This window comes from Perissodus microlepis, chromosome 9, assembly GCF_051167445.1.
Source record: "Perissodus microlepis isolate ML-2025 ecotype Zambia chromosome 9, ASM5116744v1, whole genome shotgun sequence".
Taxonomy (NCBI): Eukaryota; Metazoa; Chordata; class Actinopteri; order Cichliformes; family Cichlidae; genus Perissodus; species Perissodus microlepis.
In genome coordinates, this window is record NC_140469.1 from 9,490,187 (window position 1) to 9,506,714 (window position 16,528).

Sequence of the window (16,528 nt, forward strand, 5' to 3'; positions counted from 1 at the left end):
GATCTGCTGGAGCCACTCGCCTAGTTTGGGAGTCACCGCACCTAGTGCTCCGATTACCACTGGGACCACCGTCACCTTCACCCTTCACATCCTCTCGAGCTCTTCTCTGAGCCCTTGGTATTTCTCGAGCTTCTCGTGTTCCTTCTTCCTGATGTTGCTGTCATTCGGAACCGCTACATCGATCACTACGGCCGTCTTCTTCTGTTTGTCTACCACCACTATGTCCGGTTGGTTAGCCACCACCTTTTTGTCCGTCTGTATCTCGAAGTCCCACAGGATCTTAGCTCAGTCATATAGCAGCTGGATAGCGTAGTGGTTAAACTACATGCCTTTGGAGCAGAGGGTTGCAAGTTGCCTGGGGTGTCTGTATCCAGTATGGGTCCTAAGGCTAGACCCCCTATGCCAGGGGTGTAAAACTCAAATACACAGTGGGCCAAAACGGGAACAAAGTCGTGGGCAACTGTTAATATTTATTGAAATATATTTATTCCTCCAGATATAAGAATGAATCTTTTCTTGTGGACTCAAACACGTTTTGCTGAAAAACTGAATATGGAACAAGCAAAGCTTAATACTAAACAATATATATATCAGCTGTATAATACCAGTAGGCCAGCTCTAATAGTAATTTGGTATGGCCAGAGTTTGACACCTATGCCCTATGCTAAGCAACCCTACCGCAGACATGAGCGACACAGATAAATATGAAGGCATGCCGGCCGGATCAACAAGGTCCGCGTCAGGTGTTGAGGAACCAGCAGCACCCTGACGAGAAGTGGAACAGGAAGGCATCGGTGGGCAAGAGACGAAAACAGGGCGCTTTTGGAATGCTACTACGCAAGTAACCCTGGCGGAAGGGGTTACATGAATAGGATCAGGGACCTATGGATATATACATACATATGTGTATGTGTGATTTCTGTGTCAGCCCACCCACGCAGGCTCTGTGTGCTTGTCTTCCATTCTTGTGGGCAGACACATCCTTTATCCTGCTTTAATTGGCCTGATGTGAATCACTTGATCCAGGGGTGCAGCCACAGTCAGACAGGGCAGGCTTATTAGCCTCCATCAAAGGGCCTGTGAGCCTTCATCATCATCTGCTGCAGTACTGTACGTGTCTGCTGCTGAGCCCGTGACCTCTGGACACCAAATCTAACGCTTGATCTTCTGTGTGTGTGTGTGTGTTTTTAACTTTGAGTTCTTACAGTAGATGCTGCTTTCACGTAGGATTTCGATGTATGTTACAGTCTTACATAACATCTTTACTTTGCTGACCAATTAAGTTTTGCACCAAGATCATGCCGTCTTGTAAAAAGTCCCATTTCCTTTATGGACATTTTCCTGACATTTCTATTATTAGCGGCGCGACTGCAGATGGATGTAATGCTGGCGAGCCTTCCAAAAGTCTTGTGCAGATGGTCAGTTTAGTTGCGTGTGACTCATGTAGTCAGCGGAGCCAAAAAGCACAGCGCTTCGCAGAACTCGTCCCCTAAAATCGCCTGCCAGCTACAGCTGGAGGGCCTCCAGAAGCTCTGTTCAACACGCAGCCGAGTCGCAGCATTTGAACATGTTGTACCTGCCAACACGCTCTCCGGATGTCAAGCCCTTCATTCATTATTAGAGAGAAAGAGAGAGCGCTACATCAGCTTTGTCTAATAACTGTACACATGTCTCCAGCTCTTTATTAGCTCATTCGCGGCTCTGTTTAGATCGCAATACCAACATGCATGCCCATTTCTGTATTCATAACAAAAGCAAGAGCACTGCCTAGACTGCATTAAAGCATTAGTGCTGTCTAAAGTCTGAATCCTTATTATCATCCTTCTTTGCTTGATAAAGGGCTAATTATTGTCTAACCTTCACATACCTGCTTCAGGGCTTGCGTCTTCTGTGTGACAACTCTACATCCAGTGTGTGTGTGTGTGTGTGTGTGTGTTTGGATTTTGCCACTAAATTAGTTTTATTAGTGTTCTACCTGTCCAAACCAAATAAAAGAGCGTTTGACAAAAACATGTGTCAGTGCCCTCAGAGCAGTGATCTTAAATAGCTGTGCGGTGCTTGACATACTCTTTTTTTCTTGTTGTTTTTTGCCTGGATTTTGTCTGTCAAGCTGTCATAGCTTATTTGTGAAGGTTGAGGTGGCTTGCAGGTGTACTTGTAAACAACAATAATAGCACATTCTACACGCATGTTTAGGGTGTGAGGGATTTAGAAGCACCAAGTATCCCAACAAGCCATTTAATCCCCCCTGACACACGCACATAAAGACCCCAGTCAGACATGAGGTTCAAGCCCAGTCCTTCACTGGGCAGCTACTTCAGTACTGCTGGTTTGATTTGAAATGCCTCCTTTGCATCCTCCCACTCTTTATTTTGCGCATTCTCAATGTGTTGCTGCTCGTGACGTATCAGGATTTCACAAGATTTCCATCATCACGTGAAAATGATAAGCAGCAGACGACTCATCTATCAGACATCCTTTCCAGCTGATACTGGTATTAAAAGCAGCCCACAGTTCTGCACATATGTCACACTCTCTGTCTGTCCTCTCTGTGTGCCTCTTAGAGGTGGGCCGATCGATCCAGATATCGATAGTATTGATACTGATGCTGGTATCGGTCTCGGATCGATACTAGCGTGATGAGATGGATTCTTTGTTTCTGTCCTCAAAGTTCACTCTGTAGCCTGCTGATTTATGTTAAACTATTTTTTTGGAAAATCAAAAAATATACCTCAAACATGCACTATGAAAAATGTGTTGACTGTCACATTTATTTTATTTATAGCCTATGGCACATTTAAACAACAGAAGTTGAGCCAAAGTGCCGTAGAGACGCCCACATTTATATTCCAGGTTCCCAAAACCCCAGACACGAAAAGCTGATGTAGCTGAAAGATGTGTTTTTTTGTGTTAAGTAATTGTGGAAAAAAAAATCACAGTGATTCATTAAAATGAGATCAGAATTTGAAAATCAATGATGATTCATCACATAAGTCATACGACACTGCTCTACCCTACATGAACTGCCTTGATAGAGTAAAAGTACCGGTATTGTATCGGCAGTACTGGCCCTATGTTTACTTGGTATCGGACTGATACCGAAATCTGCAGTATCGCGCAGCACTAGTGCCTCTGTTTTCAGGAGGGGAGGAAGGGAGCCGTGCGATCAGTATTGATCTCAGAAAGCTCCGAGGCAAATTTATGTGTATTACATCTGTGATGTGTTAGCGTGAGTGCAGGCTTGGCCTCAAAAAGGAGGTTTGTGGGCCGTTTGGCAGGTTTCAAAAACGGAGAATAAACAGAGTTCCCCTGTTGAGTTTTGACTCACATAACATATCTACATTCAGCCAGCTGAGTTCAGTGGTAATTAGTCAATCCGGTCTCACACACACACACACACACACACACACACACACACACACACACGTAGAGATGTTTAAACACACTGGAAGCAGCTTTAAATGACATATCACACTAACAGCATCAGCTGACACACAGTTTACATCACACCCACTGACAGTAGGTCATGTGACACTGCTTTGTTGTTGGTGTACTGCTGCAGCTGTTGACTGGGAGCCAAAGCAATATTTTTTTGTGTGTATTACACTTCTCTTCTCTCTTTCTGTTCCTTGTTCCTTTTCTATTTGATTTAAATATAAAGTGAGTATTTTAGGAGGCAACGCAGTACAAAAATAATTCCACATGAAGATGTAAAAACAACATAGCATATGAACGCGTTCCTGTAAAATATGCCCCAGTTTGTTTGTTGAGCAACACAGAAGTGCTTGAAAATGCTGCCCTCGTGTGTCTGTTATCAGAAATGCACCTTTGTGATGTCCTGAAACGTGTTTTATGTTACAGGTTATGGACACACTTTCTAAACTCTCCCACACTGTGATTGTACAACAGACTGGAATCAGGTATGTGGAAGTGAAATGTTTTAATACAAATCAATGCATTTCTTTCATTGCATCTTGTGATCTTAGTAGTGAACAATAAAATCTAATGTAATGGATGCATTATACTGCCACTGGAAGCTTGTGAGGTATTTTAATCCTAAAACATGGACTGCTTTCTCCTCTCAGGCCCTTTCCAACAGAGGACAGTGTTGAAGATGAGGACATCTACAACCACCTGGAGGACCTCATAGAGTATGCTCTCCACCCTTTTGTTTCCAGCCATATCCTTAAGAACATTTTAAGATGGATTTCTAATACACATGTTACATTTTAAAAAGTCAGCAACCTTGTGAGTCTTTATGTGCACGTGTGTGTGTCATTATGGCACGCTGAGTAAATGTAAAATGAGCATATTCCAACAAAAAGGGGTTTCTGAGCTCTTTTGCAGATGTTTACACGTCTTTCCGGATGTGTGCAGACAGCTTTTGTCAGCATAGCTGCACAAGATGCAGTCATTAAACCTTTCACATGTGTGGCCATGGTCAAGATGCAGTCTGGGGTCTGACAGCTCACCGCTGTGATCCCATTGCACCGCAGTCTCTCTACTTTAGTGTTCGGCGTCCTCGACTCTTAAAACTCTCCACGCCTGTGAGGATAAAGCTGCCATTTGTTCCCTGGGTGTTGTCTGGAAGGCAACCATTTTCAGCATCAACTCGCGCCGCTCTTTTCCTTAGTTAGCCACAAGTGTGGTGTGTGGGACTGTGAATTAGTCATTTGTTGTTCAAGCCCTGCTCTGCAGACACCTGTTAGCTTAGCAGATTTAAATGACAGATTTTTCTGTCTAAAAATAAAGTTCATAGAGAGGGTGTTAGCTATACTGCGTGCAACCAATGTAGGTCGGTCGGTGTTCGATACCAACTAAAACCAACCTTTTTTTCACCTTTGGAAATAAAGCAGGGACAAAATAATAACATGACATAATCCTCCTCCGTTGCAGACAGAATGTCTGGCACAGTCCCATTCACAGGCCTTCATCTAAATGCAGCTGTAGGACTATTGACTCTGATCTATCTGATATGGATTTTTGAATGCATTTTTGTTTAGACTGAATGCGTCAGATGCCAATTCATGGACAGATTTTTTTGTCCCTTCTCTGTTTTTCCAGTTCATAGCTCATAACACTGCAGTTTCCTGTCTGTTTCTGATCAGAAATACTGGCACTTGCATGGTAATTGAAGTCAGCAGAGAGACATAATCCTACAGCAGAAATGGTGTTGGAAACCTTTACAGTGACACAGTGGTTTGGCCCGTGTGTAACGCTGACAGCTCCTACAGAAGGAAGCGGCACACTAAGAGTAGTGACAGCAAAACAGTGGCTTGATAGCAGCCAGCACGGGAGGTTTGATGTGTCAGCCTGGATCTCACTGAACTGAGCCACATTCTCCCATCTGCTCAGTGTTTAGCAGCCATATAGCGGACACAACAGAAACACACGCACGCCGTTCCACACAACAAGAGGTTTCATTTCATTTGGGTTTTTTTTTAGCCAAGCATACAATGTTGTTGCCCATCTAGAACCAAAATAAATCTTTATATGTGCAAAGCATTTAGGATTAAGAGCAAATTCTTCTCTCTCATCACTGGAGATTTCATCTGTTCTAATCTGTTTTAATGTGCAAGGCTAACAAAGGGTTTAAATTCACTGCACTAATTTTTGAAGAGATAGTATAAGTTAAAAGTAATAGTTAAGGGCATTATTTCTCTGTATTCTAGATATCTAGTAATGCCCACTAAAACAAGTGTAGGCAATATTATTGAAATAGACTAGCTTGGCTGTTAGCTATGAGGCCTTATGCTAGGCTGTTAGCTATGAGGCCTTATGCTAGGCTGTTAGCTATCAGTCTTTGTACTAGACTATTAACCAAACCTAGCATAAAAAAATTAGTTGGTTTTTTTTACTACTACTTACTACTGTTTCTTAACAAAAGTAACAAAATCCCTCACACAAAAGCTGCTTATAAAACAGGAAGTGCAGCTTAGCATTTACATATTTTGTTTATGGTAAAGATGAATTAAAGTAGATTCGATTATTTCTACCTATATCTTCTTTTTACGATAACGTCAAGCTAAGCTGTCTTTCTCTATCATATTGATACTGAGAAATAGTCTCTCACTCAGAGAACAACGTAACCTTACGTTCTGTAGCTCCTTTGTTAGCTTACAGAGGCCCACTTTACCCTGAAGTCCTAAATGAATTTTGACACATTGTCTCGTCTCTGTTTGAGTTATTGCCCTTTACTGTAAGACATGACAATAATACATTAGACATGACAATAATACATTAGGTGAAGCAGAGCAGCAAATCAGAGAGAAATATTTTTTTTCCTTTATGGTCCACCACCTATGCTGTAGATCTCTTATCCTTGACCTCACCTCCTGCTCCTTACCTTAATAAAACATGCTAATTGTTTACATCCAATTATCCCCTTAGGTTTCTTTGAACTTGGGAACATTTGGTTCTAAAATAAATGTATGAAAAGTAAAGAAGACGCACACAAACACTGAGTCACATCATGTTAGCCCACCTGCTAAGGCTGCAGTAATTGGCTCCGATGTGAGCAGTCAGAACAGGCTGGTGGCGTCACACATAAAAGTCTTTTCTTGTCTGCGTGTTCCTCAGCCACTTTCACAGCAAGGGATTAAGTTTTGTCCCCTTCTAACAAGATTTGTAGTGTGGTATTAAAATCCACATCTGTAAAACCAGAACCGTGTGTGCTTGTCAAGAGAAGTGAAAACCATTTCATCCCACTCACTCAGGATCAAACAGCAGCGTGATGTAATGCAGTGTCACTGCCATATTCTTTCATTTGTCCTGCAGTGAGAATGGAGTGGAGGATGAGGAGGACCTTTATGACTGTGTGTACGATGACGAAGAAGGCGGCGAGATCTACGAGGACCTGATGAAGACAGAAGCTGTCCCTCCTCCGGTTTGTCCACCTCTGTAACTTCACTTGAAAATGTGTTTTTTTGTTCTTGCTGTCAAAGACTGGAAAGAAAGACTGGTGAAAGAAGTGATGCTACCATCATATCTGACGTCTTAGGCCAGGGGTGGGGAACTCCAGGGCTCAAGGGCAGGTTTTAGATATCACCCTGGGTCAACACACCCTAATCAAATGACTAGTTCATTACCAGGCCTCTGGAGAACTTCAAGACATGTTGAGGACGTAATGTAGCAATTTAAATCAGCTGTGTTGGATCAAGGACTCATCTAAAACCTGCAGGAGACCAGCCTTTGAGGCCTGGCGTTCCCCCACCCCTGTCTTAGGTGATGGGATCAGACATGGATGGCACTTCCCTACTTGTGTCTCCAAGTGTTCAGCTGACCACTTGTGATCTTATTTTAAGCTCAAGGAATCTTTTATGGGCAGTTTCAGGCAAAATGTAATGCAATGTGTGGTTTGTAAAAGCATTGGGGACAGTATGGAAAAATAACACCACATCCTGCACCGATGGCATATTTTTTTTGTAGGTTCTTGTTTGGAAACCATTTAAAACATTAGTCATTGCAATAAAAAAGAAATTCTCAGAATGTGGTATCTGTTTGAGAAAATATAGTTTGAGAAATTGAACTTTTTTGAATTCTGAATGGACGTTTGATTATGTGGAGCTGGTCTTCATTGCTTTGTGGTTTCCATGAAACTTGGAATTGAAAATTTACAAAATAAAAATTGGCCTTCTTTTATCTTTCCATCTGAAATATCCTTCAAAAGAGTTCTTCTGAAACTTGGCAAACTTGAACAAAAGCACTGAAAGAAAGTCAGATGAACCTTGGTGCCAAAGCAGATTCTGAATGCCTTTAAAATGCTGTTTAAATTTCAAATATACATTTTTTAAATTTAAGTGATTATTTATCAATGTATCTATTCAAGTATATAATGTGTGCGTGTGTGCGTAGGCGTTCCAGAAGCAAGCAGAGACTGACATCAGGAGTTGCTGCTTGACAGAGATCAAGCAGACAGAGGAGAAATACACTGAGACCCTGGAGTCTATAGAGAAGGTACACACTGGCTGACTGGTGGTTGTCATTGTGCAGCCGAGGCTTCCTCACATTGCTACGTGCTGACTGAAATTTTAAGCAGGTAACCTCATCTGCATCCCATGCTGAGTTTGTACGCTGGCGATACTTGGAAACATCGTCTCGTTGAAGTAATCAGAATTATAACTGCCAGTTGTTGTGATTTGGTTACATCTCAGAAGTAAAAAAGCGGCCCCCGATCACAGGTTTAATGTGACATGACTGAATTAGTTTGAAGCTGCGGGCCCTCCAGAGTTCTCTATTAAACCTGCTGAGCGAGTGTGTCTCAGTTAGCTTGAGTGACGAGTACTTACCCACAAAGCTGTTGTGAAAGAACATAGGATGAAGCGCTTTTGGACATCTTTCACTAATATCCATGTTGCCAGCACTGTTTCATAAATTGGTGTCAGTCTAACTAACTTTATTTCATTAGGTGGAAGTATTATCGCTCTGTTTCACTTTACGAAGGATGACTGGAAATCAATTTGGCCTCTTTATCACCTTCAATATGAGAAACTGTGAAACTGTAATGACCTCTTTTCGGGTGTAATGGAAACAAAAAAAAGCGGTGTAACACTCCGCACACCCAGAGAAAGAAGCGAGGTGAAGGATATATTTATATTTTTGAAATTAGCCGTGAGTAAAATGTAATCCCAGCACTCCTTCCAACAAACGCCCTAACAGAGAGCTCTGAGAGCAGCCGCTCGCCTGTGGATGTGTTCCACCTTACCCGGCACTTTTTACAGGACTGTCTTGGACTACTTGTCTTCTACCTCTTGTGTATGTTCACGTCTGCTAAAAGACCTCGCCTGATTTCCCAGAGGAGCGCCTCAGTAGATGACTTTCGATATGAAGTGGATGGTGGAATTTAGTTTGTGCTCGCCCGCTCCTTTGAAATGTAGAGGTGACTACACTGTGGGAGTTTTCTGAGAGGAAATCATTAAATTGCAAACTCTGAAAATGAGATTATTGTCGTGACCCAGACGCTCCTGCTTGTTTTCGCTGACTGCAGCTCTTTGCAACTTAGCCCTATAATATAATAGCGTCTCACGCAAAATGACTTTCCCACTCTTACTCTAGAGGAACGAGGCTCTTTCTCTTCATTCATTCCCTCTCTGTGTTTCTCTCCTGCAGCACTTTATGATTCCCCTCAACACGTTCTTATCCCCAGCTGAGATGGAGAAGGTGTTTGTGAATATTCCGGTAAGTCAACGCCTTTGGAAGCGGTCATCGTTGAGGGGGTTGCAAAATTCTCCTTTAAATGGTCTTTTTCCCCACCGACTGTCACAATAGGAGGAATGTAGAAGTGTAAATAATGAAAGGAATGATGGCTTAGCTTCACACCTACATGGCAAAATTCAATAAAAAAAAAAGATTTTAAACCTTTTTTAAATGTGCATTAAATTAACATTACAAAGAGACTACTACTACTATTTAAGAGCCTTAACTGTCCAAAAACAGGTCACTGCTTTGTGTTGCATGCTAACATGCCAACATACTGACATCAAATATGCTGACTGATTGATTTACGTTCACTGTTTGACTATGAAATGCTAACAGTGACCAGAAAGTAGCAAGAACACCTCAAGATAATAGCAGTGTCTTTAGTTTTTAGGTGGGTTTGCAAAGGGAACATGATATCAGTTTTGCTGCAGGCCTATACAATCAAAAAAAGTTTTTTTTTTAACCTCAATAAACATGAAGCATGAAAATTAAATGAAATTAGTTAAAGTCAGAATATTGGTCAAAGATTCTTATTGTGTGTTGACATATTTGAGGGCGGTACCTCAACATTTAGTGAGCTGTGATGAGCATTTCTAATGATTTTCTTAGTCATAGATCATTAATGGAGTTATTGGAATGATCTGTAGATTAGGGGAAAGAAATTGTTAGATGCAGGAGTTTAATGATCAGCACTGAAGATTTGCTCTTGTTGTTGTTCAGGACCTGGTTAAAGTCCACAAGTGTTTACTGCTGGAAATCCAAGATTCAGTCCACCACAGAAGTGCCCAGAACCTTTACCAGATCTTCATCACTTTCAAAGAGAGGTGCACACGGGGAACTTTATCTAAAAACATTGTAGCTTATTGTATTTAGTGTTTTATGTAATCCTTTAACAGTTCTGTAAAGCTCTTATAATTCTTTCTGTACATCCAAGAAGCTACAAACTTTTATGTATATGCTGTGTTATGACAGGTTTCTGTGTGTTGTGTGTAAACAGTGTGTAGGTGTGAACCTATGTATCGCACCTAAGATCAGCACTGTGAAGACTGAGAAAACATTTAAAGTCCTACATGTTGTGTTTAGACTTCTTTCCAGTCCTGCTGTAGTTTCTTCACTTGTCAAATCTACCCCAGGTTGTTGATCTATGGGAAATACTGCAGCCATGTGGAGACAGCCATCGCCACCCTCGATGACATCAGCAAAAACAGAGAAGATGTACGCATGAAGCTAGAGGTAAATAGTTTTGTGCTCTTCTTAAAGGATGAGTGAGTGGTTATTGTGCACTGCAGTGGAAGCTGTTTTCTTCCACAGCTTCTCAGGATGGTCAGACTACGCCCTCAAGTGTCTACCTGAGACATTGCCGGTGATGACACTGCAGCTGGAAGCAGAAATTACTCTAAAAAGCTGTGATGCTCGAGTTTGCTTGCATTTGCTTCTAGAAAGTAAAATAAAACATTTTTTCCAAGTGATTTTAGTATTTTATTGATCCTTGTCTTTGTGCAGGAATGCTCAAAAAGAGCCAACTATGGCAAGTTCACACTGAGAGATCTGCTAGTGGTTCCTATGCAGCGAGTCTTGAAGTACCACCTCCTCCTGCAGGTACTGTACTCCGTCCTAGTCCATCCTCGCTTGTAAATCTCAGCCCAAGTTTTCATGAACAAACCTTTGAACCCTTTGGACTAAACATTTATAGTGTTTAAAATGTGTTTTATTTTTGTACCACGTAGATGACATCAGGCCATCACACAGCATCTTGTTGTCTGTAGACCATCAGAGTTAATGTTTTTTAAACCTGGACTGGCCTATAAATACATTTTAAATGTGTATCCCTGAAGATTAAGATACTTTTCTATGTCTTTTTCTACCTAAGCTCCTGCTTCACAGCTGCACAGTTACTGTTCTCGTGGATGGCTTTGTAAGTTACAGGGAGCTCGCCGAGTTTACAGATGCATCCCTGTGACCGAGAGAGAGAGAAGTTTGTTTCCTTCTCGATTATAAAATCAGTTTATAAGCAAGTGGACTCCCTGACACTACTCCTTGCAACCACCAGAGGCAGCGTTGACCACATTTTCCCTTTTGCTCCCCTCCTCTTTGCCTTCACTGCTCAGGCTCTGGGGCTCTTCTCTGTTCCTGTAGCTCCTTGATGACTGCGAGTCTCAAACGACCCGCACGTAATTGTCATCTGATGGAGACAATCAAGGAGGCGGTGAGAGAAAATAGATAAAGTGAAGTGGGGACTGAAAGGGAGAGCGGCAGACAGAACAAGATAAATAAGCAGCGAGACGAACAAACAGAAAGGGGAAGTATTATTTTGAACCGCTGGAAGCTCGGCCAGAGTCAGCGACAAGTTAATAATGTGTCACCGAAAACGAAAACATTCCCCATTTGGGCCTTTTTAATCATCCAAAACCTTGCCATCCTTGTCTTTTATAATAAATTTTGAATGGACCACATATAATGGCCTGTTGAGTTTTTCCATTATTTTCATTTGGACATATTTGACACATTTTACACAATCCCAGAGACAAACCAGTTGTGTTGCAGGGAAGAGTATGCATATATGTGTGACAGTTAACAGTGTCTCCATCATGCTTTCTCCTCTCTTCATGATAGCTGTGTGTGTGCACGTGTTGAATCTATGAGGAGGGTTTATATAGAAAAGCAATTAATAATATAGTCATCTGTGCGTCTGCAGCTGGATGACAGCAAAGTCGACGCGTGCGCTGCTTCTTTCACTTCGAAGCGCTCATTTACTCCTTTTCTTCAGGCAGAAATGTGCTTATTCCAACAGGGCTCCATAAAAAGCAACAAGAAAGTAGCGCCAAAAATAAAAAAAATATATCTGTAGGAACAAAGTGATTCTGTTTGTGTCAACATGGGCTGAGATCCCCTCGGAACAGCCGGGTAATAGCTAGCTGCAGCGAATAAAGCATCCGCTGAGTTACTTTCCCACACGGTGACAGCCAGAATCTGTACAACTAATGTCTTGTCACTTCCTCTCGCTCCCCGAGTACCTCTCTTAGCTGGTTTCTTTCTCTCTTTTTTTCTCATCAATCTCTTGCTCTTTCATCTTCGCTGCCTCCGCTCATCACGGGCCCCCTCCCGCTGTACCTGCAGCGACACAATTCCCATCGTGCACGGGCCCCCGATATCAGTGTGACCACACCCTTACTGTGTATCTCGGGGGCTGCGTGGAGGTGGGAGCAAGCCTTGATAAATAGGCCTCTGTCGTCTTGCTAGTGATAATAATGCCCAGGTCGAGCTTGACTGACACCGGGGATTTCAGCAGCGCCGAGCGGACACATATATCTCCCTTAGCGGCTCAATGTGTGTGGACACAGTGGGTGTGCGCCCGTGTGAAGGACATGCATGGCATCCTTCCTTATCCTCTGCCGCCGAGGTCTAGATGTCTTGTTTACGCTGCGGCGAGGCACCGCCAAGCAATTTCAGATACTTACTTGCGCACACACTCCTGCAATAGATGAGTGCACACATACGCAGTATCTGATTCACTTCCACAGCGGCCGTTTTCCTGTCGTATCTGGAAAGCTAAAGCCTCCAGTCCACACATGGCGTGTGGCATGTGTATATTTCATGTCACCCTTGTTTTATGATTCACAGCCTTTCCCTCCTTTTCACATTTTATTTACTTTGTGTTTGTGGTTTTTTTTTTTGTCCAACAGGAGCTTGTGAAACACACCCACGATGGCACTGAGAAGACGAATTTACGGACCGCCTTAGATGCAATGAAGGTACGTTTTCTTTTCATATGCTCTTATCCTTGGGTGCACTGAAGGTCCAGAACAGGGCCATTCACCCAAAACGTACAAAAACTAATCCTGAAAATGAAAGAGAAATAAGAGTTTTAAAAAGGTAAGTGCAGACAAAGCTACATGGGCTCTTTTGATGAGAAATGATGAGGCTTCAGTATAAGCCTGAACAGTAGGCGGATGAAATGAAGGCCCAGATATCTGGTCCTTCAGTTCATCTGCTGTTTCCACTTTCAAAGTAAATGACAATCGGAAGCAGATTGGCTCAAGACTCAAGCCCAGTACTGAATGCAGATGAAGAAATACATACCCCCAACGCTAGTTTCACAGAACAACCCAAGAGCTAATAAAATGTACAAAAAAACAGCTCATGTCAGAAAATGTTATTTTGATTTTACTTCACATTGTACTCAAAATTCCTTCTGGTAAGAAACACAGTGCGTTCATGTTTGTTTAGGGTACCTGACATGATAATTGTGTTTTGAGAGCTGAAGGTGGTCGTTAGAAACACAAAGAAAAGCATTTCAGAATATAATTGCCTAGTTTGTTCATGTGTTTTGGGGACTCTGGTTCCATTGTAAACAATAAACGCAGCTTTGTTTTGTGTGTTTTGTACCTCAGGGGTCACCATATAATATCTAAAAAAGTTACCATAAAAAGTTCCACTTCATTTCACTTGCTCAACTTTTTGTAACTGCAGATAAATAAAGAAGCCTTCAGTGAATGCAGTGTTTAGTCCTAATTTTGTAACCCTGAAAATCTGCTCAGTAAAGCTGAACGCTCAGCTTAATTAAAGTCAAGTTTATTTCATTGCACAAGATCTTTTTGGAAGAGAGAGACATAAAACTGCACATAAAAGAAACAAACTCCTCGGCACAGCTGGATACTCTGTACCGTATGTAAGTAAGTTAAAAGATGCTTCTTTGTTTTCCTTTGTGTGTGCATGTGTGTGTGTGTGTGTGTGTGTGTGTGTGTGTGTGTGTGTGTAGGATTTGGCGCAGTATGTTAACGAAGTCAAGAGGGACAACGAGACATTGCGAGAAATAGATCAGTACCAGAAATCCATTGAAAATCTGGTAGGGTACAGCTTTCTTTGAGATAATGACTGACAGCTTTTCAGAATGTCTTTCCTCCAGATAACCTTCCTTTTTCTCGCCTGCAGAATCAGCGTCTGAGTAACTACGGGAGACCCAAAGTTGACGGGGAAGTACGGGTGGCCTCGGTGGACAAACGAGCCAAGCAGGACAGGTGAGATGCCACGAATGGCTGGATGACTGCAGTCGAAATGGAATCAGGTGTTACGGTTGTTGTTTCAGACTAAACCTGTGAGATTTGTGCAAACTGAAGTATTATTACAGTGAAGTATTATTACTCAGTTAATACAAAGCACATGCCATGAGCATTTAGCTCATGCTGTTGTTTTTTAGGAGCTTAACAATAACATTGAACCAGTCATATAGATAAAACTGGGCTGGGCGTCTTTTTCCATTAGAGAGATTTTGTATTGTTAGCTACGCCTTGAAACTTAAATTTGCCTGTTAAAATAACAGCCAGCCTGAGAGTCTCTGCAAAGCCATTACATGAACTGCAGAAGCCGACTGCTTCCAAATGCACTACTTCTTAGTCTCGTGTCACCCCTCATTTCTTTATATTTTGCTTCCAAGGAGCCAGACTTTCTTTTGTCTTGAGTAATAGTTCTCCAGGCCTTGTCACTCAGTCCAGTCCTTGTACCTGAACATTTTCACAGGAATGTTTTTTTGCTTTATTTGTTAAGCCACTTAACACTGACCTGCGAACAATTCAAGCATAAAAAGGGCACTTCACCCAAGAGATGAACCAGCGTTGTGTCAACACAAAGCAGACACCCTAGCAAAGAACCAGTTTTAAAAACATGGATTTTTTTTCTGATTTCTTTAGTTGATACTATGAATCAGTTGAGTCGGTCTGACAGACATGAAATAGTATTTCATTGGCAACAAACTGACTCCCAAAGAGTTGTTAGCTAAAAAGGTGGCATACCTCAGCATGATGTGCAGCATGTCTTTAAAAACAGAGTGGTACCTGCACAAACTACTACCTACAGCACATGAACGGTATCTGAAAATCTTGCAAAAATCTAGAAAGTAAAGGCCTGACACCAGACCTGAAGGATATATCCGGTCCTTTGTCTCATCAGAAATGGTCTCAGTGAAAGGGTGGCTGTCAAGAAGCCATTCTTAAGGAGGAGAAACAGGGAGAAGAGGCTGAGATATGCCAGAATACACATATGTCTGTGAAGGTTCTCAGTCATCCAGGTCATCGTAGTCTAAGGAGCTTGGAAAGAAAAGCGTCTGGACTTCTTTAAGTTGCTTGAAGACGTTTCACCTCTCATCCAAGAAGCTTCTTCAGTTCTAATTCACCCGTTTTCACACCTTGGCTCATGTGATTAGGTAGAAGATCATCAGGGGGTCCTTTGTCCCTCTGTGGGGGGAAACTCCCACTGGGTTTAAATCTGGGACTCCCCACCATTTGACCTTAGAACTGAAGAAGCTTCTCGGATAAGAGGTGAAACGTCTTCAAGCAACTTAAAGAAGTCCAGACGCTTTTCTTTGCAAGCTCCTTAGACAGAATACACAAGAACTATACTAAAAATCAGTGGCAAAAGGTCGTACAGAGCAGCGGTCCCCAACCTTTTTTGCGCCACGGACCGGTTTATGCCCGACAATATTTTCATGGACCGGCCTTTAAGGTGTCGCGGATAAATACAACAAAATAAAACTAGTACCGGTACCGAAAAAAAGAAAATTTATTCATAACACACGTGAAAAGACCAAGGAAAACCGAGTAAACGATAAAAACGATAACAAAATAACGCTGAAAACCGATTAAAAACCCTGAAAACCATACACTTCGCACAGCCTCAACTCTCGCGGCCCGGTACCAAACGACTCACGGACCGGTATCGGTCCGAGGCCCAGGGGTTGGGGACCGCTGGTATAGAGTGATTAATCCAAATGTAACATTTTTGAATCGTACCATTGTCAATATGTGTGAAGAATAATAAAACATGGTGCAATCTCTGTCATGGTTTGGGATTGCATTTCAGTCAGTTGTGTTGGGCATCCTGTCAAACAATCAATCATGGATTGGACTCCCACAAGCACAGACCTCGACATTATGTTGAGAGAGAATAAAACAAAAGGCAGCCCGTATCTAACGAAGAGCTGAGGATGTCCTCCAAGAAGCCTGGAGAACGATTCCTGAAGACTTTAAAAAAAGAGAGTTCAGTCTGTGTTGAAGAATAAAGGTGGTCATACCAAATATTGACCTTCAAGCTTGTTACAGGGCTCTAGAATGCGACCAATTTGGTCGCAAATGCGACCAAATTTTTCAGTGGTGCAACTAAAAAAAAATATTTGGTTGCACCTGTGCGACCAACTGTTCGGGTAGCAAAAAAAAAAAAAAAAAATCTGCAACCTTCCCTGTGGTCAACAACAGACACACATTTTGCCCCTATCGTGGACTAAACCAATCAGCGATAGTAAGGGGCGGGACCTCTCTGATTGGCCGTGGTCCAATTG

General features: G+C 42.2%; 1 protein-coding gene across 3 annotated transcripts in view; it reads left to right on the forward strand.

The window, feature by feature from the left end:
* vav3a (vav guanine nucleotide exchange factor 3a) overlaps positions 1-16,528 on the forward strand; it is a 94,243-nt gene that overhangs the window by 37,909 nt on the left and 39,806 nt on the right. For all 3 annotated transcript variants that reach the window (XM_084938931.1, XM_084938933.1, XM_084938932.1), the window contains exons 3-13: positions 3,862-3,920; positions 4,086-4,151; positions 6,778-6,886; positions 7,855-7,956; positions 9,109-9,177; positions 9,919-10,022; positions 10,332-10,431; positions 10,702-10,797; positions 12,882-12,950; positions 13,958-14,044; positions 14,131-14,216. In XM_084938931.1, the coding sequence (XP_084795057.1) occupies positions 3,862-3,920; positions 4,086-4,151; positions 6,778-6,886; positions 7,855-7,956; positions 9,109-9,177; positions 9,919-10,022; positions 10,332-10,431; positions 10,702-10,797; positions 12,882-12,950; positions 13,958-14,044; positions 14,131-14,216 (947 nt within the window). The remainder of the gene's footprint in view (positions 1-3,861; positions 3,921-4,085; positions 4,152-6,777; positions 6,887-7,854; positions 7,957-9,108; positions 9,178-9,918; positions 10,023-10,331; positions 10,432-10,701; positions 10,798-12,881; positions 12,951-13,957; positions 14,045-14,130; positions 14,217-16,528) is intronic.